General features: G+C 38.3%; 1 protein-coding gene across 1 annotated transcript in view; it reads left to right on the forward strand.

The window, feature by feature from the left end:
• Positions 1-22696, forward strand: part of CHM (CHM Rab escort protein) — a 52210-nt gene that overhangs the window by 25577 nt on the left and 3937 nt on the right. Inside the window, exons 9-14 of the mRNA XM_041485206.1 lie at positions 8683-8760; positions 13563-13667; positions 14540-14603; positions 15187-15283; positions 17533-17625; positions 20042-20208. Coding sequence (XP_041341140.1) covers positions 8683-8760; positions 13563-13667; positions 14540-14603; positions 15187-15283; positions 17533-17625; positions 20042-20208 — 604 coding nt within the window. The remainder of the gene's footprint in view (positions 1-8682; positions 8761-13562; positions 13668-14539; positions 14604-15186; positions 15284-17532; positions 17626-20041; positions 20209-22696) is intronic.

The following is a 22696-nucleotide window of genomic DNA, read 5'->3' on the forward strand; positions in this document are numbered from 1 at the left end:
CACTGTGGGTTTAATGTGGTAACCTGTAGGTCTGAAGTAAACACTAGCTCTGTTTAAAAAAAGCAGCTTTGCTTGGTGAGGCCAGTTTGTCTGAGTGATATATTTGTACATCAGTCCCTTAAATAGCAGTGCAGGGTTTTACCTGCTTTGTTTGGTGCTGGACAAGTTCTGCTTTTTACATGTGTGCTACTATGAAATTCTGGTTTAGAGCAGGTTGTTGGGTATTCCTGTTTGTCTCTGTGATAGATTCCATTTCTCTTCTCCAGAACAGTCCTTAAATTACTGCCAGAAGAATGGCCTTAGCAGCTTGATCCTCCTGGGCTGTGTATGGGATGGATGCAGTTATATGTTGATAGAAACATTCTGGAATAATTGTGCTACATTGAATAGAATTGTTATTTGCTACCATCTTTTGTCAGTAGCCTTTCATCTGCTCCTTGAGCTGTATTTGTATGGTGATTTACAGTGCACACCTACGTAATTAGGTGATTGGACAGATAATTTGTGAACAAGAATTGGGGTTGGGTAACTACTCTGTGTACAGTCATGCAACAGAACTTGTGTTTCTGGATTTTATGGATGTCTTTGTGTCTTTATAGGATTTCATGTGGGGCCAGGTATCTGTATGTGACCAGCAGGTTAATAAATCAGAATGTTATCAGAGCCATTGAAGTAGTACAATTTTGGCAGTTCAACATTCCTTGGCTTCAAATACCTGGGGGAAAAAAGTAAATTCAATAATTAAAATTAAAATTTTGTTTGCTTTTTTTCCTCTGTAGATTCTTATTCATGTAGTTTTTCTTGCATTCTCAAAATCCCTTTGCCTTAATTTTTTTTTTTTAATTTAATAACCAGCACATGCAGTTTTCTGATCTGTAACAGCAGTATATTTCAAGAGTTAGCAGTAGAGGTGTCTAGAAGTATTATAAATATTCTTATCAGAAAATCATTCTGTGATGACAGGAGCTCTTCAGATGGCCTGAACTTTCTATTTCAGATCACTGATTGCTGCATTTTAGAGGGGTTTTTTGCTAAAATGTATAAGTTCTACAACAAAGAGGTTATTTTAATAGATGAAGCAAATTAATCTGTCAAACCAGAAAGTAATTATACTTCTAAAAGGTTTGTATTGCAAACATTCTAATACAAAACCTTTTTTAAAATTCTTTTATTTTTAAGTGAACAATTTAGGAGGCAACAATAATATTTTTTGAGATTAATCACAGTTTTTAAAGGTGTTCTGCCCTGAGGATTGTGTCTTACTCAAAGTGAGCCATATCTGAAGAATGCTGCTGGGGCTGTGGAGTAAAGAGGCAACGCCAGAGCCTATAGATCACAGCCTACAGCTTTTATCACCAGCTTATCAGAGGAAGGTGTCACCTGGCCTGTGATTTCTAACCACTGTTCTATATTCTGCTTTAATGTAAACCTCTTAAGCGTTTCTTGCAGCCAGTTACACTGTGTGTTCTCATCAAGGCTACTGTTATAAATGGCACACATGCATATTGATGGGAATGAGTCAAAGACATTTGTAAGTCACATCCTTGCATCCCAAATGAATCCTGCATAAACACCACAACCTTTTGGAACTGCTGACGACACTCGAGTGAGCAGAAGCGCTCTTCCTTCTTTATTGGTTTAAGCAGGCATGGTTTAGGAGAGAAAATTAAACTTTTATATCACTGTAATGTACATCCCAATATGGTGAGGTACAGATGGGAGGTTTCTGTCTCCATAAATTGGAGTCGTGGAACAAGGAAGGTCATTGGGAGCCTCCTGCTCTCCTGAGCTGACAAGCAGCAAAACTTTACTGGCCCTTAACTGCTTCCTTTGCTTCCTTCTTGTTACAAAACTCTTCTGACTCTTCCTTCCTGACGATGTAGCAATAGTCTGATGTTAAGTACAAGTGAATATAATAATATCTCATTCCTGAGGAAAACCCAAACAAGCCTTTACATCTGCTACTGTGTTTGCTTTGTGAGCACAGTGAATTTGGGGCAGAGCAGGCAAAAGTTTCCCTTCAGTTTGGTTTCAGATTCTTTCCTCTGGACTCATGCAAATATGAACATGCAGATGGAATTGACTTTCTGAGAAGCAGTAGTTTTTTCCCACGTGAACTTTTAAAGAGAATTGGTGACTGTCACTGTGTCACGCCACAAAGGTTCTACAGAGACACGTTGTGTCTCGTGAGTCTTTGTTAAGAGTTATCCAAAAACTGACAGATGGCAATAGGTGCTGGAATATCCTCGGCTGCTTTGCCAGAGTTGGAGAGTCCCTGACTGTTATGGGTAGTTGGTTAATGATGTGCATTTCCCATAAACAGACTTTGAGCTTTCCCATTGTGCGTTTGGTGGGCAGCGTCACCCTTTGTGGCAGTTCCTACAGATTCTGGCTGAAATTGTAATTTCTGTCTCTGTGACAGTGACAGCAGTAATTTAGTGATGGAGGAAAGATCTGATTGAGACAGTTCCATCTCTTTCAGTGCCCATATTTACAGGAAGATTAAGAGGCCAGAGATAAGATGGATAGTGTGATTGATTCCGAGGGTTCCTGTATATATTTAAAAATGAATAATCAGTTTTACCTTTACATGTGCACTATTATCTGCTACAGATGTCAGAGCTTTGGGGTAGTCTCAGGTCCTTTGAAATTTCCAATTATGTCCCTATTACAATCTAGAAAGGTTTTAGTGGTCTGAAATCAAGACTGGACTTCAGGAAACCTGACTGCAATAATTTTTTAAAAATTGGGCACACCATGTTTTTCAGCTAAATCTATACATGAGTATCATGTCTCTGCATGTTAGCAACATGCAGAACTTTCTGTGTGTAAATTGTATGATTTAGTGTATTAATGAGACATTCAAACAATGTTAATTCCTGGTGACAATCAGGTGTGACAGATTTGAGTGTCAGCACTTGTGAAACAATCACAGGTGATGTAAAAAACATAGTGGGATATGAGTTCAGTCCTCCATTTCAAAATACCTAATTTTCATATTTCTCTATCTCTCATCACTTTTAATTATTCAATTTCTTTGGACCAGAAAATGTAATTGGAATTACTGACAACTTATTCCTTGGGTTGTACTAAAATACTGAATAGTACAAGTAGCTGCAGTGCTGCTTTTCTCTTAATTGTTTTCACTTGCATTGCAGGGAAATAATAAAACTTCAAATGTAGTTTAGCCTTTAAAGACAAACTTGATATATTTCTTCTCAGTTTGTTGACAGATGAATGCAAAATGGGCAAGTAGAGTTAGCAGGATTGTTTGTAGGATCAGTTGTTTGTTTTTCCCTCTAAGGAGAAACTCGTTCTTGGGATAAACATGAGGGAAGTGAGATAATCCATCATTCTGAGACCTGTTCACTAGTGATGGATGGATAGATTGGTAAAGTAACTCAATAATCTTCATTTTTTTCAGGTTATTCACAGATCAGTGAGCCTTGTCGTTAATACAGCTGTGGAATGCTTTTGTGTCCTTGCCCACAGTATTTCTCAGAATTTGACAGGAAAAGACTTTTAATTTGGAAATAACCTTTGTTGTAAAATGCATTAAATGGATAAAACTTGGAGAATACCTTCCCATTTTAGATTTTATCTTCTGAGTGTTTGTCAATTCTTTGTTTAAAAAATTACATGCAAACTTGAGAGCTGTTCTGCTCCTTGTTATTTCTGACTAGAAATTGTGTTCTGCAGGGGTTTGTACCTGGTGAAGGCCTTCAGCCATTAGAATCTATCACATGGCATGCTCTGAATCATGTGGGTGCTGTCAAAGTGTATTGATTTCCCATCCCTAACTAGGCATGGAAAAGTTTTCAGTCAAGAAACTGTATTGAGGGGTCAGACTTACATTGTCCTACTCTCATTCTTGATCATCTTGGTTCATTTTAAAAACATATTTGGAACCTAAAAGCACAAAATACAAATGCTATTGTGAGATGCTGTTTCAGGGTTTAATAATTGGGGTAATGGTGCTAATAGGAAGGAAATACGTCTTAATGTATTATTTGGTATTACCTCTTACCAGTCCCTTGGCAAGGAAATTCCTCCCTGGATGTGTGGGGATGTGCAGATTGTGCCTTACAGGGTCTTCCTGAGAATTCTCACTCAGACATGTGAGTATTTGCAGCATTATCAGGAGAGCTGTGGAAATGACAGGATTGTTTATCACTGGAGCAAGTCTGAGATGAGGAGGCAAATTGCATTTAGCAGAGTCCTTTTTCATTACGCCAGGAGACAGAAAAAGGTAGCTTCCTAAACATGACAGAATTAGTAAAATAGCCTTTGAATTTCATTGAGGGTTAAGAGAACTGGAATTTTTGTGTCTTTTCTGGAGGCAGAGAACACAGAAATGGGTTTTATAGATGAGCTAATGTTTAGTGACTGCTTGTAGTGCCTGGGTTTTGTGCCTTGCCCTGCAGTCCTGCTCTCCCCAGCTTCTCTGGGAGGGCAGAGCTGTTGTGTAATTGCAGCTGAATGACCTTGGGTGAGGAGCAGCTGCTTCTCCAGCAAGGTCCATGGGGTTTAGAGCCAGGTCCTTCCACCTCCCCAGAGAGGAGCCTTGAATGCCTCTGCACTTCCCTGCCCTCACACAGCACAGAAACAACTGGACCCTTCTATTTCCTTTTTCTTTTTTCCCTCTCCAGCTCTGTGGCAATTTCTTACAGTTGTCACAGTGCTTTAACCAAAATTTCTAGGCCACTTAAACACATTGCCTGATGGTTTCTCACCTCATCTTCATAGAAATCATCTGTTTCTTGAGTTTAGAATCCCAGAGAATGACTCTTAACCTTGATTCACTAAGAAGTAGTGTTAATTGCAATATCCTTGAAAATTTTAGGTTGATAATGTGGTTAATTTTAAGAAACAGCAATTTTATATTGTGACAAGGGTTATCAGTAACATGGCACTTTTATCAGCAGTAAGCTGTTGGTATTGCACTTACTTAAATTACTAGTTTAAATGAAAAGACAGATTAAACATGTTCTTATTTCTGTCAAAAGAATTTCCTCAGGTTTAGAAACACCCTAAGAAATCTACACTGGCACAAAGCAAGGCCAAAGTATAGAAACATAGAAATATATGATGAATTAAGATTATTATTGCATTATCTTCTAATATTTAAATTTGGGAAATGGAATTGGAATCTTGGGCCTGTGAAAGGCAGCAGTGACTTCCCAAACCCCAAAACTTGTACATCACATAATAGGAACTCAAATGTTAAAACTGCTGAAATAGTTGTACTTCAGTGCAGTGTGGTCATTCAGAATCCATGAACAATAAATACCAACCCTTGCCAGACTCTGATGAAATAGACTTAAATTACCCCTATTTTGTAATTACAGAGAGAAGTGCACAGAGGGTCTGTTTGGGGTCATGATAAGTGGCTAGAGCTTTGTGCTCTAAACCAAACCAAGCACACCAGTTTTTATCTTGTCTGTTTTACTGGCAGGTACTGCATTCACCACTAGAACATTTCACAGGATGTGAATGGATATTTCTGTATATACAGTCCAAATTCCATGCAACCAAAAGGAGCAAGTTCTTAGTTTTAAAGTTAAATTTGGTACTCCAGCACTGCCATTCCAGCTCCTCTTCCTGCAGCATTTCCCAGCCACAGTCTGGTTTTCCAGAAGGAAAGGAGATCTGTGGAAAGAAATCATCTTACCATGGGCTACAGGCTCAAAGTACTCTTTGTGAGTGAACTGAGTGCTGGTGGGTAAGTGCGGGAACTTTGTGATTGGTTTAGAATTGTCATGTTGCTGATGGATTTAGAGCATAGGCTGCTCTCTAATCTTACAGGACCTTTTTAAATTTCACAGGAATAATGAACACCGCCTGCAGGAAAAAGTCAAAATATTTGACTCTTCATCTGCTTCCTTAAGCATTTCTGTCACATATTTTCCTTTCCATAGCTCTCCAAATGCCAGGACAGTTCAGGATGACATTGATTATTTTCTTTATTAGTTTTTTGGTACTTTTTTTTTATTGGGAGGGAAGGTGGGGGTGAGTTTTTGGTGTTAGCCAGGTGGATGCACACACCAATTTTTGACTTTGGTATGAAAACCCTTGGTTGGGAAGGTTAACCATCATTTTTTGTAGCTGTAGCTATTTTATTTATTTGATTTGTCTCGTCTCTACTTGTTAATGTTTTTGGAACCCAGCAACATTGGAGGAAAGGCTGATGTTCTGGGGGCCTTTCAGGAAACAGAATTTAACATAAGAACCAGGTCACAGCTTGCTCTGTGCATAAAAATAAACTGAAAGAGGACAATTCATTATCTCAGCACTTGCCATGTTTTGCTTTGATCTTTCTCCAAAGCTTGCAGTGCTGTACATGGAGTATTCAGCTTTAAGGAGAGAAGCAAATAGTTTTTACTATAGAAAAGTTGCACAGTTAAAAAATAGTCCGTTTTTAAATTAATCACGACATGCATTTTAGAAAGCGGAAGACAAATTACATGCTAGAAACAAAAACTAGATTTTGGTGTAAAATTATTTATTACAGTTTTAAAAATTCTTTCAGAGTGAACTAAGGCTAAGTCTGTAACGTGAGTGTTTTTGTGGTATCTCAGTGCAGGAAATCGAGATGTCAAATGGAGAGACATTCTATTTTTGTTCAATTAATATCACAGAGCATTACATCAAAGCAGTAAACTCCTCTTGTATCAACAGATGCAGCAACCCTGAAGCCTATTTTCTCTCTTGTTACATTAGTGTTTAATTAAAGAAAACAACTAGTTGGAGGCAGTTACTTTCTGTGAAATGTAATGAAGATTTATTTTGTAAGTGACCTTCACTGTATTAGCTGAATCAGTAATCAGTAAAATTAATAGAATAATCAAATTATATACAAACTCATAAATCACTGCGAATATGCTGTCAAAAATGCAGCTTTTAATATGTCCTATTGTTTCACAGCTGTATTAAAAATTGCAACTGCTGATTTCTGCCTTGATGGGGACTGAAATGGCATTTAAAGGCTGTGTATGATGGAGGGCTACCAGGCCAAAAATTTTCACAACTGTTAATTCAGCTGTAATATGATTTGATGTCAGCGGGGCAGAGTTGAAGCCGAGTACAGTGTTGTTGCTATCTTTCAGCAAAACTTGAATTATTGGTGGAGGCAGTCGCCAGTTAATTAGAGTAATATCAGTTTAAATGTCTGTCATTTAGGGTTAATGGTATCAAAGAGTTGCCTTGTACTTCAAGTGCAGTCAAATCATCTTGAATAGCCCATTGTATGAAAGTAATGCCAGCACAATGATTTTATTTTGTCATAAATTATTGGGGTGCCATTTAGTTTAATATTTCAGTTTCTGTATTTAAATAATTTTGGCGAGTCCTTCCTAACTGTGTCATTTTTCATGCTAGGCTGTTCTAATGGGTGTTTGGGCTGTTTGTGATTGTTTAGCAACACAATCAAAATTCCTTTCCATTTTCATTTTCAAAGAGAAGTTTTCTGCTGGCCTATGAAAACTGGTCATGCCCTCATCCCCTGGATAGCAGGTTACTCTTGGAAAGAAATAATTCACATTTTTGTGCAGCCAAGCAGCAAAGTTCTTTCAAAGCACGCTGGAAAAATAAAGTGCATATATCAAAACCTCTGGCTGTGGTTGAAGGAAAACTGTAATTAATGTTTTTAACTAAGGAATCCAGTTCTAGTTAAGTTAATAGTGCTATTCTTATATGCAAGATATGAAATCAACTCCTCTGAGCTGGTTTGAAAGATGCTGATTGCTGTGTCAGGCAGGATGCCGTGGATTGCAGCATTAGAGATAAACCCATAGCTCTAGGTTCTGTCAGTTGTTCAGTGGATGTTTAACCTTTGTGGCATCTTCAACAACCTCCAAACAGCCAAGGCTGGGATTTTTGGGATGTATCTCTGGTTTTCCGTCAGGAGCAGGGATGTTTTTAGGGAGCTGGTTATTCCAGGTGTCCCATGGTACTTGGTGGTGCTGACTGCTCCTTGGGCTGCCCCAGTCCTGCAGGTCACAAGGGGTTGTGGGACTGGCTGTCTTTGAGCTGCCTCATCTGACATTAGAATGACAAAATAATGCTATTTTTGGAAGTAAGCTTTGCAAAGTGAAAGTCTTCAAGTTTGTCATCTGTGAAGAGATATAAAAATGCTTTCATTTCAAAATCACAGAATCAGAGACTGGTTTGGATTGGAAGAGGCCTTAAAGCTCATCCAGTGTCCATGGGCAAGGACACCTTCCACTATCCCAGGGTGTTCCAAGCCCAGTCCATCCTGCCCTTGGACACATGCAGGGATCCAGGGGCAGGCACAGCTTCTCTGGACAGCCTGTGCCAGGGCCTGCCCACCCTCACAGGGAAGGATATCTTCCATATATCCACTCTAAACCTACACTCCTTCAGTTTAAGGCTGTTCCCCTTGTCCCCAGTCCCTCTCCTACTCTCCTGGAGCCCCTTTAGGCCCTGGCAGGAGCTCTGAGCTCTGCCTGGAGCCTTCTCCTCTCCAGGTGAGCACCCCCAGCTCTGCCAGCCTGGCTCCAACCCTGGGATAACTCAGTGACCTCCTCTGGACTCCACCAGCTCCACATCTTGCTTCTCTCAGTAACTCAGCGTTACAAACACCTCAGAGCTTTGCCTTGCTGACCACTCACACTGACTGCAATTAGCAGAGCTGCACTAATAACCTTTGTTTCCCTGTTGCAGGCTGTGTGCTGTGTTTGGGGGGATCTACTGCCTCCGTCACGCCGTGCGCTGCCTGGTGCTGGACAGAGCCTCGGGACGGTAAGGTGCCACCAGGAACCTTCTGTTCATACACAAAACACAGGTGAAAAATGTCTCAAGTCAATTGAAAAAAAAATGATTCTTCTGAGATCCTCCTTGGTATTAATAACACATCAACCTTGATTAAAAGTAATTTGTGTATAGGTCCTCCAGAACAAGGAAAGTGGGTCTAGAATATAGAAACTAAATTAATTTCCCCGTGATATTACTGCAGCTCCTGATCACCCAAGCTTGGAAGACAAATCATTTCAGCTGCCGGGGGGCTGGTGATGAGTGATGTTAGTTTTCCTTGTGGCCTTACCTACTCTAATTGATTTTCATCAGATGACAACAAAGCCCTCTGTTATTGCATTTTTAAAAATGGAGCTCACCTAAAGACTCATCAGATTAATCTTTGCTGATAATGCATGTCACTCCAAGAGAAAAGACTTTAATGAGTTTTTAGGTAGATTGTTGTCATAAACTATGCTGCCCTCTTATTCCAGAATAAATTCTTTTACAACAATATCAGGCCTGTAGGCAGGTTTAAAGTTGAACTAAGAAAAATCAACACAGAGTTTTTTCCATAGTGGCATTTTTCATACCTCTCTAAATTGTTATATTTCTGTTATACACATTTTATCAGATATTAGTCTAACTGCAGACTTTGGCTGTCTTAAAGACTCTGTTTGCAGCTTAGTGTCTATAATTGAAAAGTTCAAGGTGTTTTGTAGAAAACTTAGAGAATTAATTTAGAAATGGTGTAGTACCAAGGTATTAGGAGAATGAGTATTTAAATGAGGGGGTGTGAGTTTACTTCCCGGTTGCTCTGCAATTCCTTGAGCTCAGTCCTTGTAGCTGCATTTGCCACAACAAATAGTGCCTGTTTTCCCTGAAATTTAATAAACTCCAGATTTTACCTTTCTGTCAGTTCCTGAAGATTCTGGAGTTCACTGCACAGTTGTAGACTTTGAGATGTAAATGTGCTTCATCAGGTGTGTTGTTCCAAATGCACAGTTCATATGCAAATTAAACAGTGCTCCTTTCAGGAACTGTCATTTTAACACTGCTATTTGAACTGTTGGTGTAGGAAGCTTTGTATTCCAACAATGTTTAAATACTTAAATTGCTCTTGCAGGGGGACAAAGCTTTTAGTTGGTAGCAGCTTCCAAACCCCACTCTGTGCAGGTCTTAACTGGTCAGTGGTCCTGCTTGCCCCCGTTTCCAGCTTCCTCTGCACATCCTGAAGACTTTTGAAATCCATGTTTTCTTTATAAGGTTATGTGTGTTCCAGAAGAGTTGGAGTGCTGCTTTTCCATTAACCTGCCTTTATGTTTTGAATATAGTTTAAAAAAAAGCAGCACAAGTGTCTATTTTTAGGCTGCTTTTGGGGTTCACTTGTGCCATTTTAGAATGATAGATTTTTGAGGAGCAGAATTATTGAAATACTTCTAAAGATTTTACCACACTTTCATTATTCCAAAAACATTGAGCTTTTAATAATGCCATTATCTGATAGTGAATATGTAGAAGCACAACACAGCCAAGATATCCATTTCCTTTATCTTCTGTTTGGTTCTTGCTGTTATCTCCTTCCTCACTGTGTATTCCCTCTCAGCACCAGCTTGTATTTCCTCTTGACTTTGGGCTTCAGTGTTTTGCCTAATAAAAATCAGCTATCAAGTTGTTAATGAGGCTATTTATGAGTTACTGAGCTTTTGAGTCAACAGACCATTAATAGTAATTGGTAAGAGGCAAATTCATATCTGGTTGTCAGTGCAGCTGGCTGTGTGCTTGCAGAGGCAGCTTCCCCAGGTTACAGATGGCTCACTCAGCACTGCAGAAATGCGTTGTGCAGTGGTCATTACCGGTTTATAGCTCCTTTCACAGCCCTCCAGGCTTCCCATGCCTTAAGGCAGGGATTTTTTTTCCTCTATTTTTAATATTCCTGGTTTAGTACACATAAGGAAAATACATACTTCTGGCTACAGCCTTGATTTTCTACTAAATTTTTTTGTTAAGAGTTTAATTAAAAGTCTCAGAATATCACCAAAGTTTATTCCAGCACTTTTCTAGACATGGCTAACATTGCTTTTTCACATTTTCTTACCCGTGCCTGTATATATAGAGAACAGTAGATTTCATACCCAGCTCTACAATTATTTTTAACCTTTTTCTGTAGGTCTTTTTATAATTTTTGAAAATAAGATTCAGGCAAGACAGGGTGAAAGAACAGAAATTTTAGACATCCCTATTTTAAGGTTTTAGTAATGCACTTGAAAATAATCTGGTTTTTATGGATGGTACCAGATCTGCTGTTTTAATAAGTTTGTAGAACATCCGGAGTGCTTGGTAGAGCTGTGATGCTCTGTTAGAAAATAAAAACTGCATCATATTTCTGAGGCTGAGGAAAAAAGCCACATTTAATGTATGATAATGTTGTGTTTCTCCGTGTTTATTGTGTGTCACTTTTTTGGGTACGTGTAAAATTTCATCATAATGGTGGGCATTTTATATTGATCACACTTCACATATGTTTCCAATTGCATAATTCTGTCTCAAAATGGAAGAGATGTGATAAATGGCCATTTATACATCTGTGATAAAAAGATAGAGCAAACAGCCAGTAATTTACATATCTGCTGAAATACTGCAGACTGGCTTTGTCAGTGCTGCTGAGTCCATTTCAAGGATGTCGCCCTTAGTCCATTAGTTTGGATAATGAGCCCTATAAAGTACATTTATAACTCGTGGCACTGCAAGGAGATGGATTCTAATTTTCATCCTTTTATCCAGACACATTGAAAGAAGGTCAATGGAGGGTTGGCTGTGATTCATTGTCGCAACACAGATCAGATGACAGAGACCTGATAATGTCAGTGCAGGAGTGTTTGCTGCATGTGGAAGCACTACTTGAAAGAAATTTTCTCAGCATCGCCCCTTGAAGTAAAGTGGGACTGAAATTAAAAGCTCTCTCTCTCTCTTTCAGTTTAAAATCTTATCACACATATGACCTGCTGCTATTCCTGAACAAAGGAGAGGAAACAACACTTAGCAGGAAAATAAAATGTGTCGTTGCTTTCGCTGGCTTTGAGTGATGCAACATGACATTTAATCAACCTTTCCCCTTCCATAATGTTTGGGGGGTGGTGGGGAAATTGTTTCATAAACAATAAGAAAGGTTATAATTAGAAATGAGCTGCAGCAGCTCGACTTCCTTGTTTATTTTCAGTATTCAAATGAGAGCTCAGGGATGAAATCACTGGGATTAACAGTTAGGAAAAACTTGTTAAAGTTGCAAGTGAAACACACATGGGGTAGGATTTGAAACTGAAGAATGTTGAATGTCAAACAGTGCTTGTACTGTTGTCAGGTACCTGTTGAATTTGAAAATAGGAATATATGTAGGGACAGATGCCTGGGAGGTCAGTGTTAGAAGTCAGTGTTACAAAAACATGTTTAACAGTCGTAAACCTCTTACATTTACAGATGAGGACTGTGTGTCACCTTTTTTAATTCTCAGGTTATAGGATCAACTGGTTTACCAGGGCTGGTGGAGCTGATTGCTGTTACTTATTTAGATTTGGGTTTGTAGATCATTATAATCACAGAAGCTTACAAATAGCTTTAGGTTACAGGAATGTTGTTCATTCCTAAGGCATAAATTGCATGTCAGATATTCCACAGATAAAGTTGCGCTATGATAAAAAGGTAAATCTGCACATGATCTCTGGCTCAGGCATTGTGTTCCTTTAGATGTTTCCCTGTGCATGCACACGTGTGTAAGTGTGTGTGAGAAAATTCACTCCTTTAAGTCCTGTGTGTTAACTTTATCAGTGTTTCAACAATTTATTCAGAAAAGTTTAAATTAAAAAATGGCAATTTTCATGCCCCAAGAAAAAGTCCAGTAAAGCTAATTTGCTTTATTTATTTATGCAGTAAATGTTCTAGTAGTGTAGAAGAGAACACAGATCATGGATATAGAATCAGCAGCAGAGGTGGCTTTACTGAGTATCTGTGTGCAGCCTCCTTTTTCTTTTTCTCGTATATATCATGTAGCTTCATATGTCATACATAAGAGAAGTTTCTTCTTTCACAGAGAATTTTGCCCCTTAGAATCTGAAATTTGTATTCTCATTTAAGCTCACAGAATGGATTCATTTCTGTGGTTTGCATTTCTGTCCCACTTCTATTTCTGTCCTTGTTCTATGGAGAACATTGTATCGTTCTTAAAACACCAGGACTCAGTTAATCCCTTTGTGTGTCACTTAGAGATAAAGGGTATATTTAATATGTAATACATAAAGAGCAACTCACTCTTGGAGCAGTCTGATGCACTCATTTGTCAGGGAGCTTTCCTAAATCTCCTAAGTTAATTTGCTATTTAATTTGTCAAATATTATTGTCAAAACAAACTTGGTTTTGGTAAAGGTGTCTTTCTGAAAAAGAAACCCTACTGCAATAGGGTGGTACCTCCAAAATAATTGACAGTTTTATTTTTATATATTATGAGGTAGGAAATGTAGAGCTAAATGCCGGTGCTGTAAGCTTATGTTTTCTGTAAAAAGTGATCAGTTTATTAAAGTTGGGATGTCATTATCTGTGTTGGCATTGCATGTGTAAACTGCATATACACCAGGTGGAATGTGTCAGTCTAGAATTTGGTGATCAGTTGAATCGGTTTAGGGGTTCACATGTTCAAGAAATAGCTAAATTTAATGAAAGATACAAATACTGTGCTGTATAACTCAATTTAACAACTTATGCATGCTTTTGTTAGCTTGCATCAAAATTTCTTACTGCGGTTTGTTTTTTTTAAACAGGTGCAAAGCTATTGTGGATCATTTTGGACAAAGAATAAGTGCCAACTATTTTATTGTGGAAGACAGTTACCTCTCAGAGAGCACATGCACAAATGTGTGTTACAGGTATGTGGTAAAAAATCCCCACAATTTATTTAAATAATGGTGTGTAAAGTATCCTGCAAGTTAAACTGAGGAGCCTCTTGTCCCCTGCTTTATTTTTGCAGTACAGTTCAATTCTGTGCAAAGTATTTCTCTATTAACTGGAGGATGTACTGTGTACTTTCTATAGTCAGGTTTTCTTCAGTTGTCATTAAAATCAGATTCCCCCTTTCCATATAACAAATCCGAGAGCTCTAAATGTGCTGGGAATTTCATATTTGCTAAAATGTGTTTAAAAGGTGAAGGTGCCAGTTGCTGTCCTTGCTTTAAATTTGTTCAGCTTTAGACAAGTACTAAACTTCCTTGATTTCTGTGATTTGCTTGCTGCTGCCAGAGGCCCTGGGCATGTCCAGCCTGTGTCAGAGCAGGGCAGGGGAGGGATCAGCAGAGCTGTGCTGCTGAGGGCAGAGCAGGATAACCCTGGGCACTGCAGGAGCACAAACTGCAGGTGAGGAGTGAGCTCCACCCTGCTGCAGTTCCCCTTCATCCCAAGGCTCCTGGGCTCTCTGGAACAGCACAAGGCCTTAATGTGCTGCTGGTCAAATAGGCAAAAGAACTTTTTAAACAGCAGAAGGAGGCTGTTTGATACAACTGCACTAACTCATTTGTTCATCACCTGTTTTGGTCATTGAAAATTGGTATTCCAGGTGTGTTTCTGCTTCAGCAACAGGCAAAATATCCCACTGAGAACATAGTAATAAAGGTTATATAGTGAAATGGCCCTGGTATTACCAATACTGTGATTCTACATTGCTATTTTTACATCTTTGTTTTCATTTTGCATAATTAAATTAATTATATAATTATTTTTACATAATTCTTTTCTTGAATTGTAGGCAGATCTCCAGGGCAGTGCTCATTACAGATCAGTCTGTATTGAACACAGACTCAGAGCAGCAGGTACACACCAATTCTGTATCACTTGTCTCATGTGTTAATATTTAGTTGTTGGTAAGAATTAAGTCATTAATTCAGTTTTGTTTGTGCTTGAATCAAGATCTTTAGTCAGCTCTCTGTACTGGTAATTATTTAGTTTGTTTTATTGTCTATAAAACTATTAGAAATTTTAGTTAAGTTTAGTTCAATGACTGGGATTTTCCTGTTTGGCTCACACTATAATTAATAGAGTTTCTAAGCTGCTGTCTTTAATTTTAACTTAGCTTGCTTTTTAATAAACTGTTACCCTGACTATTCTGTTAATTATTTATCTTGTCTAAACTTTGTTCAAAGTTCCTTTTTTTTAACATTCCTTTTTGCTGTATGAAGTTCTCATTGTACTCTTTAAGATGCTTCTTTGGATCTGCTTTGTCAGTCTTTGTCCTTCATTTTAGAGCATATTAATCAGAGTTGTGTTTGTTCTGTTGTAGTAAACTAGAAAACCAAACTGTGTAAGTGCAGTTCTCTCCACCTGTAGTGAGGATGGTGGTGCTGCCACATCCTCCAGGCCCCTGTGCTGTCCCTCAGGCTCTGTTTCTGTGCCCAGGTGTCCCTTCTGACAGTGCCTCCCCTGGCGCCGGGCAGGGCAGCAGTCTGTGTCATCGAGCTGTGCTCCTCCACCATGACGTGCATGAAGGACACCTGTAAGTAAAGGAGCTTTTCCCTCTGCCTCTGGCAGCTCTGGAGCACAACTGAAAACCTCTGGGTGTTGTTCCTCTGCTGCACAGAGCACAGGGAGCCATGGCTTCCTGCCATTGTGGAGCTTCATGGACTCATTTTCACTTACATGGGAATAAATTCTCCTTCAGGAGATAATAATCCAAAGCACATGAATCTTCATGGTAATCTGTCATTTGTTTTTTTTTTGAAAATGGGCTCCCTTAGCTGAAGTATTAAATGGAAATACCTGAAATACAATGTATTTGGGAGCTTTTTATCTTCTGAAAGGATTCTGTTGTTGGTATTTTATGTGAACTTGAAATAATTGAGCAATAAAATGTTCATTTGGGGTATTTATTAGAATAGAATTAGAGGTTACCTTACCTAATTCTTTTTAAGAAGAAAGAAGTAACTGTAATAATAACCAGTTTATTTTGCTGTTAAATAGGCTTGAGCTAAGTTCTTTACATATGAAAGAAGAGTAAAGTAAATGATTAAGTCGTTCAAAGTTATATTTCCTACTAAATAATAGTTTAAAAAAAGGGCTTTAATTAATTAATAACTTAGTGCTATAAAGCATATTGTCCATATTTATCATTTAAATAGCTGATTTATTTTTATTAAGGGTTCACAAAATATTAACAGCAGGAAGTGAAACTAATGAAGGATTGATGTTCCATAGATCTAAAGGATTAGTTTCAGGAGGATTTTTATGGTGCTGAAATATTAAGGTTTCTGTTATTTACTTTTCTCCATAAATTCCTTTCATTTCAGAAGGGAAGGTACTGCCTACCTTAATAAAATTTGTCTTCATATATTGAAATAATAAAGTTCTATATTAGGCATAGCTGAGTTCCAGTTATGGGACATATTTCATAATTTTTTAAAAAAACTTTTACATCATTATCTGTAAATGGGTTTTAACCTGACTGATTTCTCCTTGGAACAATTATTTAAGATAAGTATACAAATACATCTACTCTTTGATCACAGTGCACAAATGACAGGCACATCATCTGTATTGCCACTTGAGTGGAACCAAACTCCTTCACTTGCCCTAAAAATGGAGACTGTAATGATGAAATCAGGAACTGAACTCATCGTTCTTCTTGCTGGGAGAATTACTTGAAGACAAATGTTGGCAACCACTGTAACTAATGCAGTTATACCTGAGTAAATCAAATATAATCAAAATATATACTGATGACTGTGACTCATAACCATAACCTTAAAGATAATAAAAAAGATTTTATAGAAAGTAAATGATGTGAACTTTAGTGATTTATAGCTGGGTTTTTTGAGGAAAGAATAGATTTTATTACAGTGTTTGGGATTGGAAGTGTCTAGTTAAGGTTAGGGGGAGACTTTGATTATCACCACCAATTCCTTATTTTAGTACATATTCCTTCAGACAGAAGGTTTGGTCTGGGTTGAATAAAAAAATTATTGTTTGAATAGAACCTGTATGTGTGCAACCTGAAAGCAGAGGAGCATGAAGGGTTAAATTTCTGCTCCTGACAAGGGTCAAGATCTGAGTGATGTACTGGAAAATACTGGCAACAAATAACAGCCAGGCTTCAGAGACAAGAGACAAAAATGACATCTAGATTTAAAATAATGCCAGAGCTGGGCACTGCTTTTAAATGGATCAGAAATTTACAGTACTGAAGAAAAAACTGATCAGTCTAAACTTTGTACAGTGTTAAATTCCTTCAGGGTTCTCTGATGGACACTTCTCTGGTGAGAAGTTTCCAGGAGCAAATGAGTCCAGTAAGGTGGTTTTATGAAAAGCTTTAAAGTGAGGCTTTTATATGAATGAATGGCTGGAAAACCAGGTGGGGTGGAGCAGCTGGTTCTGTACCTGAGCAGAGGCCAGTGGGACAGAAAAGGGTCAGGAGCTGCATCAGGTGATTGTCCAAGGAGGCAGCAACTGCAGAGTCTGCAAAACAGAGCAAATAAAGGATTGTTCAGCAATAGCTCCTCCCATCTAAGAAGTGGATGAATAAAATGTTGTACAAAGGATTTCACAGTCATAATGTACATCGTGGGAGTAACTTGGAGAATTCTCAGGTGTTCCCAGAATTTCTCTGTGTGCTGTACATCCCTGGCTTAAAGGAAGTGATTTTATGAAGAATTGTGATTTCTAAAAGCCTGCTGTGCCTTTTAAGAGTTGTAAATGTTGTTTATCTATCTGAGTTGGTGATTGGAATTAGTTTGTGTTCTCTTTTCCCAGATTTAGTCCATCTAACCTGTCCATCAACTAAAACTGCAAGGGAAGATTTAGAGCCTGTTGTACAGAAGTTATTCAATCTAACTACAGAAAAAGGTAAAAATAAATAAATGAGGTATTATGATACTATCTTTCATAAATACAATTTACTGAAGTAGCTGTAACTGACTTCTTCAGCTGTGGTTTAGCTTCAGTATCCAAGGACATGACCATAAGTGTCTGGGACCTTTGTATTTTTCACACTTTCTTTTTTCCATGGAGCATATTTGCTGTTCAGCACATCCTTGAAAGGTGCAGTAGTGAAATGAAATATTTGTGAAATTGTAGAACCCAGCTTCTTGGGTTGTTCTTGCCTCTTATTCACAGGCTGTTGCTCAGCCTCTTGTCTTCAAGTGTTTCCTTGTTTGCTATTTGAATTGAAGTTTTCTGGATTCTGCTGTAAGAATCATAAAGTTGTTCTGTATTGTTATCACAAAAATAGATTTCCAGTAATGAACTCCTTGGCCTTAAGTTCAAGGAAATCTTGGCTACTTTTTTGAACTTTGGCCTTGAAATGGACAATTCCACACCCCAGAGGAAAGCAGCTGCTGATGGAGCAGAAGGAAATTGTTCCTGAAATACCTGGGCTAATTCCACACAAGTTTTTGAAATTGAATCCTGAGATCTTGACTGGAACCATATTTGTGGTAGATGCTCACAGAGTAGGTGATGTGCATGTGGGAGATGCTGCTGTGTTCTAACCCTGGCAAAAGCAGTTTAAATACAGTGTGGCCGTGCTGCAAGGCAATAAATCACACTTCTGAGAGAAAACAATGCTCAGCTCCCAGTGACAGGGGTTTTGTTGGTATAAATGCAAGTTACTAAATGTGTGAGTACTTCATAATACTCATAATTTGTTTGTTTGTAATATTTAGAAAACAACTTGAAATTGTAAGCAGAAAACTTTATTAGACTGGAGAGTTGCAAACATTTCTCATTTGTAGATGTGTTACCTTAAAGCCTGCTAATTTTCACCTTTTAATATTTCACTTCCATCTTCAATTTTCAAGACAGTGCCATGTGTTTCAAAGACCTGGTGAAGAGAAGATCAGCTTGGTGTCTTCTAATCATTTGGGGAGGGGTAGCATTAATCTTCATGTTTAAAGTGATCCAGTTTTGAAATGATAGATTGTTTAGAAGCTGACTGAAATTCCTCTGTAGGAACTCTGTGATCATAGGGGTCCTCAGGTGCACTGAGGCACTGAGGAGCCAGTTTTCCCTGACACATAGGCCTTTTTATCATCAGGATGAGGTAGTGGTCGTATTTTAATTAAAATGTCAGAACAAATACTGTTGGAGTTATTGAAAATGAATCACCAGATAAAGTGAGCACTGGGCCATGGCAGGTCAAAGAGGCAAAGTCACCTGGAGAAGAGGACTCCATTCATTTTCCTGCCTAAATGAGGAAGAAGTAACTTTTATGAGCAATGTGAACTTTTAAATATATTAAAGAGCATCTTGCCCTGTATTAAGGCTCAGACTTTCACAGGCTGATGAATTTAATTTATATTTCAAACTGTTCAGTATGGGTAGCACCTATTTTTTTTAACTATTTGACAGTTATAAAAAGATGCTGAAGGAATAGCATAGATTTATCTCTTTTTTTGTAATTCAGCTGTTTTAAAATACTGTTTTGAATGCCATAGTTATCAAGAAGTTTCTTCCTTGGAAAGAAGTAAATCTCACAAGGTCTTTTACAAGCTTCATTTACTTTAGAGGAGGTAAAATACAAAAAATTGGACAGCAAATATTCCAAACAAATAGTATCTATTAAGCTCAGATTCTGTGTTGTGTGTTCCTCCATTGCACTGTGCAGTTAAAAAGTGACCTTCATCTTTCCAGAGGTTTTTCTGCTTGTGTGCAGAGGGATCACAGGAATGTGCAAAGTACAGCAGGGAGGGACAGAGTATGAGCAAGGAAGTGGAGTTTGTGATAATTCTGTGTTCTTGATGAGTATTGCAGCACAGTACAACCCTCAGTAAGTGGAGATAAATACAAATTAATCATTTATTTTCATTTAGCAGCACTGCCACACTTAGAGATTCTATGTACAAAGATAAAGTATGAAAGGAGGGGAAGAAATGACACATCAGAAATATCTGTGCACAGGGAATGCAATGCCTGTGAGCTGGCAGAGCCCAGGGAGGACTTGCTGTCTGTCATGTGCTCAGGAGATAATGTGAGAGGTGTTAAATTTAAACCAGGCTTCTTGATAGGGTGCTGGTAGTGATAACTGCTGCTGGTGTGGTGGAGGGTGTGCAGAGAGCAGAGTTTGCATAGCTGTGCTTGGAAAGGAGAAGGGAAGAAAGATGAAGGAGAATCTCAGAAAGTTAAATAGTTGGCTTTTTGAAGAACAAAAATACTTTATTACATTAATTCCATGGTAAAAATGTGATTTCCAGTGTGCTAGATTACATATTTACCTTATCACACAACAACACTGATTACTGCAGACACTCATTTTCCTTTTCAGAGACTGAAAATGAAGAACTGGAGAAACCCAGAGTCCTCTGGGCAGTCTACTTCAACATGAGAGATTCTTCAGGAGTTGAGAAGAGTTCCTATGCTGGCTTGCCCTCCAATGTTTATGTCTGCTCTGGGCCAGACTCTGCTTTAGGAAATGACTGTGCTGTCAAACAGGTTGGGCAGAGCAGATTTTGGTTGCAGAATTTTAATTCTAAAGAAATAAGTCCAATACCATCTGGGTTATTCTGCTATACAAAAATATACATGATAACTCTGCAAAATTATAAAACTAGGCAGGTGGAGATATCAGGAAATAGTCACAATCTTTCACCTGGAAGGTAAAGGAGGAGGTACATTACAAATCAAAGCCAGAAAATCCTGTCTACAGTTCAAGTTGGAAGGATCACCAAAGAAGTTTAATACTTGCAGGACATATTCCCAAAACAGAAACTTACTGGGGAAAAACCCAGCACAATTCCTAATGTGGTAGATCAGGCCTCCTGCCTCAGTTTTCTTTTTGCCTTGGTACCACTGTATTACAGAGTTTTCCTTTCAGAGATCCCCTGGATAAGAAGGTACAAATTCCTGGGCAGAGCTGCCCCAGCAGCCCCTGTGGTGTCGGGGCACTGTCAGACAGGAGAACACTTCACAGCTTGCGAGGATTAAGTGTCACTAGGCTTTTTTAAAGCTGTGTTTTTAATAGCCATGTTCAGACAATGTGCATGCCATCTTCTAGCCAGTTGCAGGATTTTTTATGACTGAGTCATAAACCTCTTAAAAATAAGGTTTTGAAGTGGAAAGGCTGACATAGCCTGAACTGCAGGGTCAGAACAGTGTCATTAAGGGCTAATAGTATCCTTCATTTTGCTTTACAAGGCAATAATTTGCCTCTCAGAGGGATAAAGACCTGTAAAGACAAAAAAAATAATGCAAGACAATTATTATGGTAGCAGTTTTAAATTGTAAATGAGTTCCTTTCTAAATTTGATTTTCTTAAACTGTTGTTTAAAACGGGGCATGTTAAAAGTGAATTAAATACACTTAAAACTTATTTCTAATTTTCACATTTCTAGCATTCAAGTTTGTCTTCCCTTAAGAGGTTTTCTTATCAGTGAACAATGATGGGATAGATCAGGCCCTGTTTAAGTGTTCTTGGTGCTGTAGTTCAGCCTTTATGTTCAATCTGTTGGCCATCAGTGAGAGAGATGCTGAGCAGATCTCTGAGGAGGAACCATCAAGAGGATGGAGGAACTTAAATCACTGCCTTTTACACAAAAACAGGGAGAGGCTGCATTTTTTTTTTTTTTTTTGCCTGACTTAAATTTTGAAACAAATGGTCACAAACAAAGTTAAAGAGGAAAATATTTCAGTGTAGACATGTTTATAATTTGAAGTGGTGTGTGAGAGCAAAGTGAAGAGTAGGCTGAAGGTGAAGCAGGAGTCACACCATGCAGGGACTTTGCAGAGAAGTGGAGGAGGGAAATAGCTCTAAGTTGGTGTGTCTTCCACTCCCAAATCAGCCTCCCAGGAATGGGATGGGAATCTCCAGACAGGAGATATTTGCAAACTCATGGATCAGAACAGCTTAAAAAAACCCAGTGTGTGTATTAGTCCTGAAGATAGCTTGGAAAATTATATCTGATTTCTCTAATCATTTTGGGATTAGTGTTTTAGTGATACTTGCTGTGATTTATTTCTTCATTACCATCAGTATTACTGAATGCTGTTTGTCATGCTGTGTGATTGCACTGCTGATACATTATTGGCAAGGCAGGACTACAGCTCTTAGAGAAAACTCTCCATCTACACCTCATTTACAAATTACTGCCCTCTTGTTTTATTGCAATTTGGTGTTCAGTTCCTGGTGTGATACTGAGTTAATGCTGATGGTTGCATTTCCTTGCCCTGGGGACAGGCTAAATGAAATGAAGATGCCATTTATGTTCTTTTCAAACTCCCTATGTGTGGATCTAGTAAAGCATCTGGCTTCCAGTTTTCTGTTTTCACTGCTGCAACCTGACATGAATTATTAGGAGCTAAAGTAATATATTCCCTGACATATTTCAGACTTCTGAGGCATCTTCAGGGTCAGGAGAGGATGTACTAAAACTGTCAGGCCAATATTTGTCCTTTAACCTGTTTATTTCCTATATCTGGAAGGACTTCAGAGTTAATCAGGTGTTGGTACTTTGGTCGTGGTCCCTGTAAAAGTTGCTGTGAAAGTCCACAGAGTTTATCCACAAATTGGGATGCAGTAAAACAGGAACAGAATTTAGTTTTATTCAGTTCCAACTTACTGGAGTTGCTGTGCAAGGGCTTTACATGCCTGTGTCTTAATGCTGGGTTCAACTGGACACACATTTCTCCGCTGATACTATGAAATATTGAAGGAACTACAATATTGTCTACCTTAATTACTTAAATATCAAAGTGTTACAGTGAAAGAGTTGTTAAATTATTATTGTTTATTCTATATTTCTCCAGCTGGATAAGGTTAACTTAAAAACTTTGGAGACCTGAAAGTGCTCAATACCATTAAATTGTTCAGTTGTAATCAGTGTCATATGTCCTACATAACATTCTTCCCATGTTGTTCCCATGAGAATTTCTTCCCATGTTCGACATTGTAATTGTTTGACCATTTTTGGAGTGGATATTTGCT

The sequence above is a fragment of the Pyrgilauda ruficollis genome, unplaced genomic scaffold (genome assembly GCF_017590135.1).
Source record: "Pyrgilauda ruficollis isolate IOZ18807 unplaced genomic scaffold, ASM1759013v1 scaffold7, whole genome shotgun sequence".
Classification (NCBI taxonomy): Eukaryota; Metazoa; Chordata; class Aves; order Passeriformes; family Passeridae; genus Pyrgilauda; species Pyrgilauda ruficollis.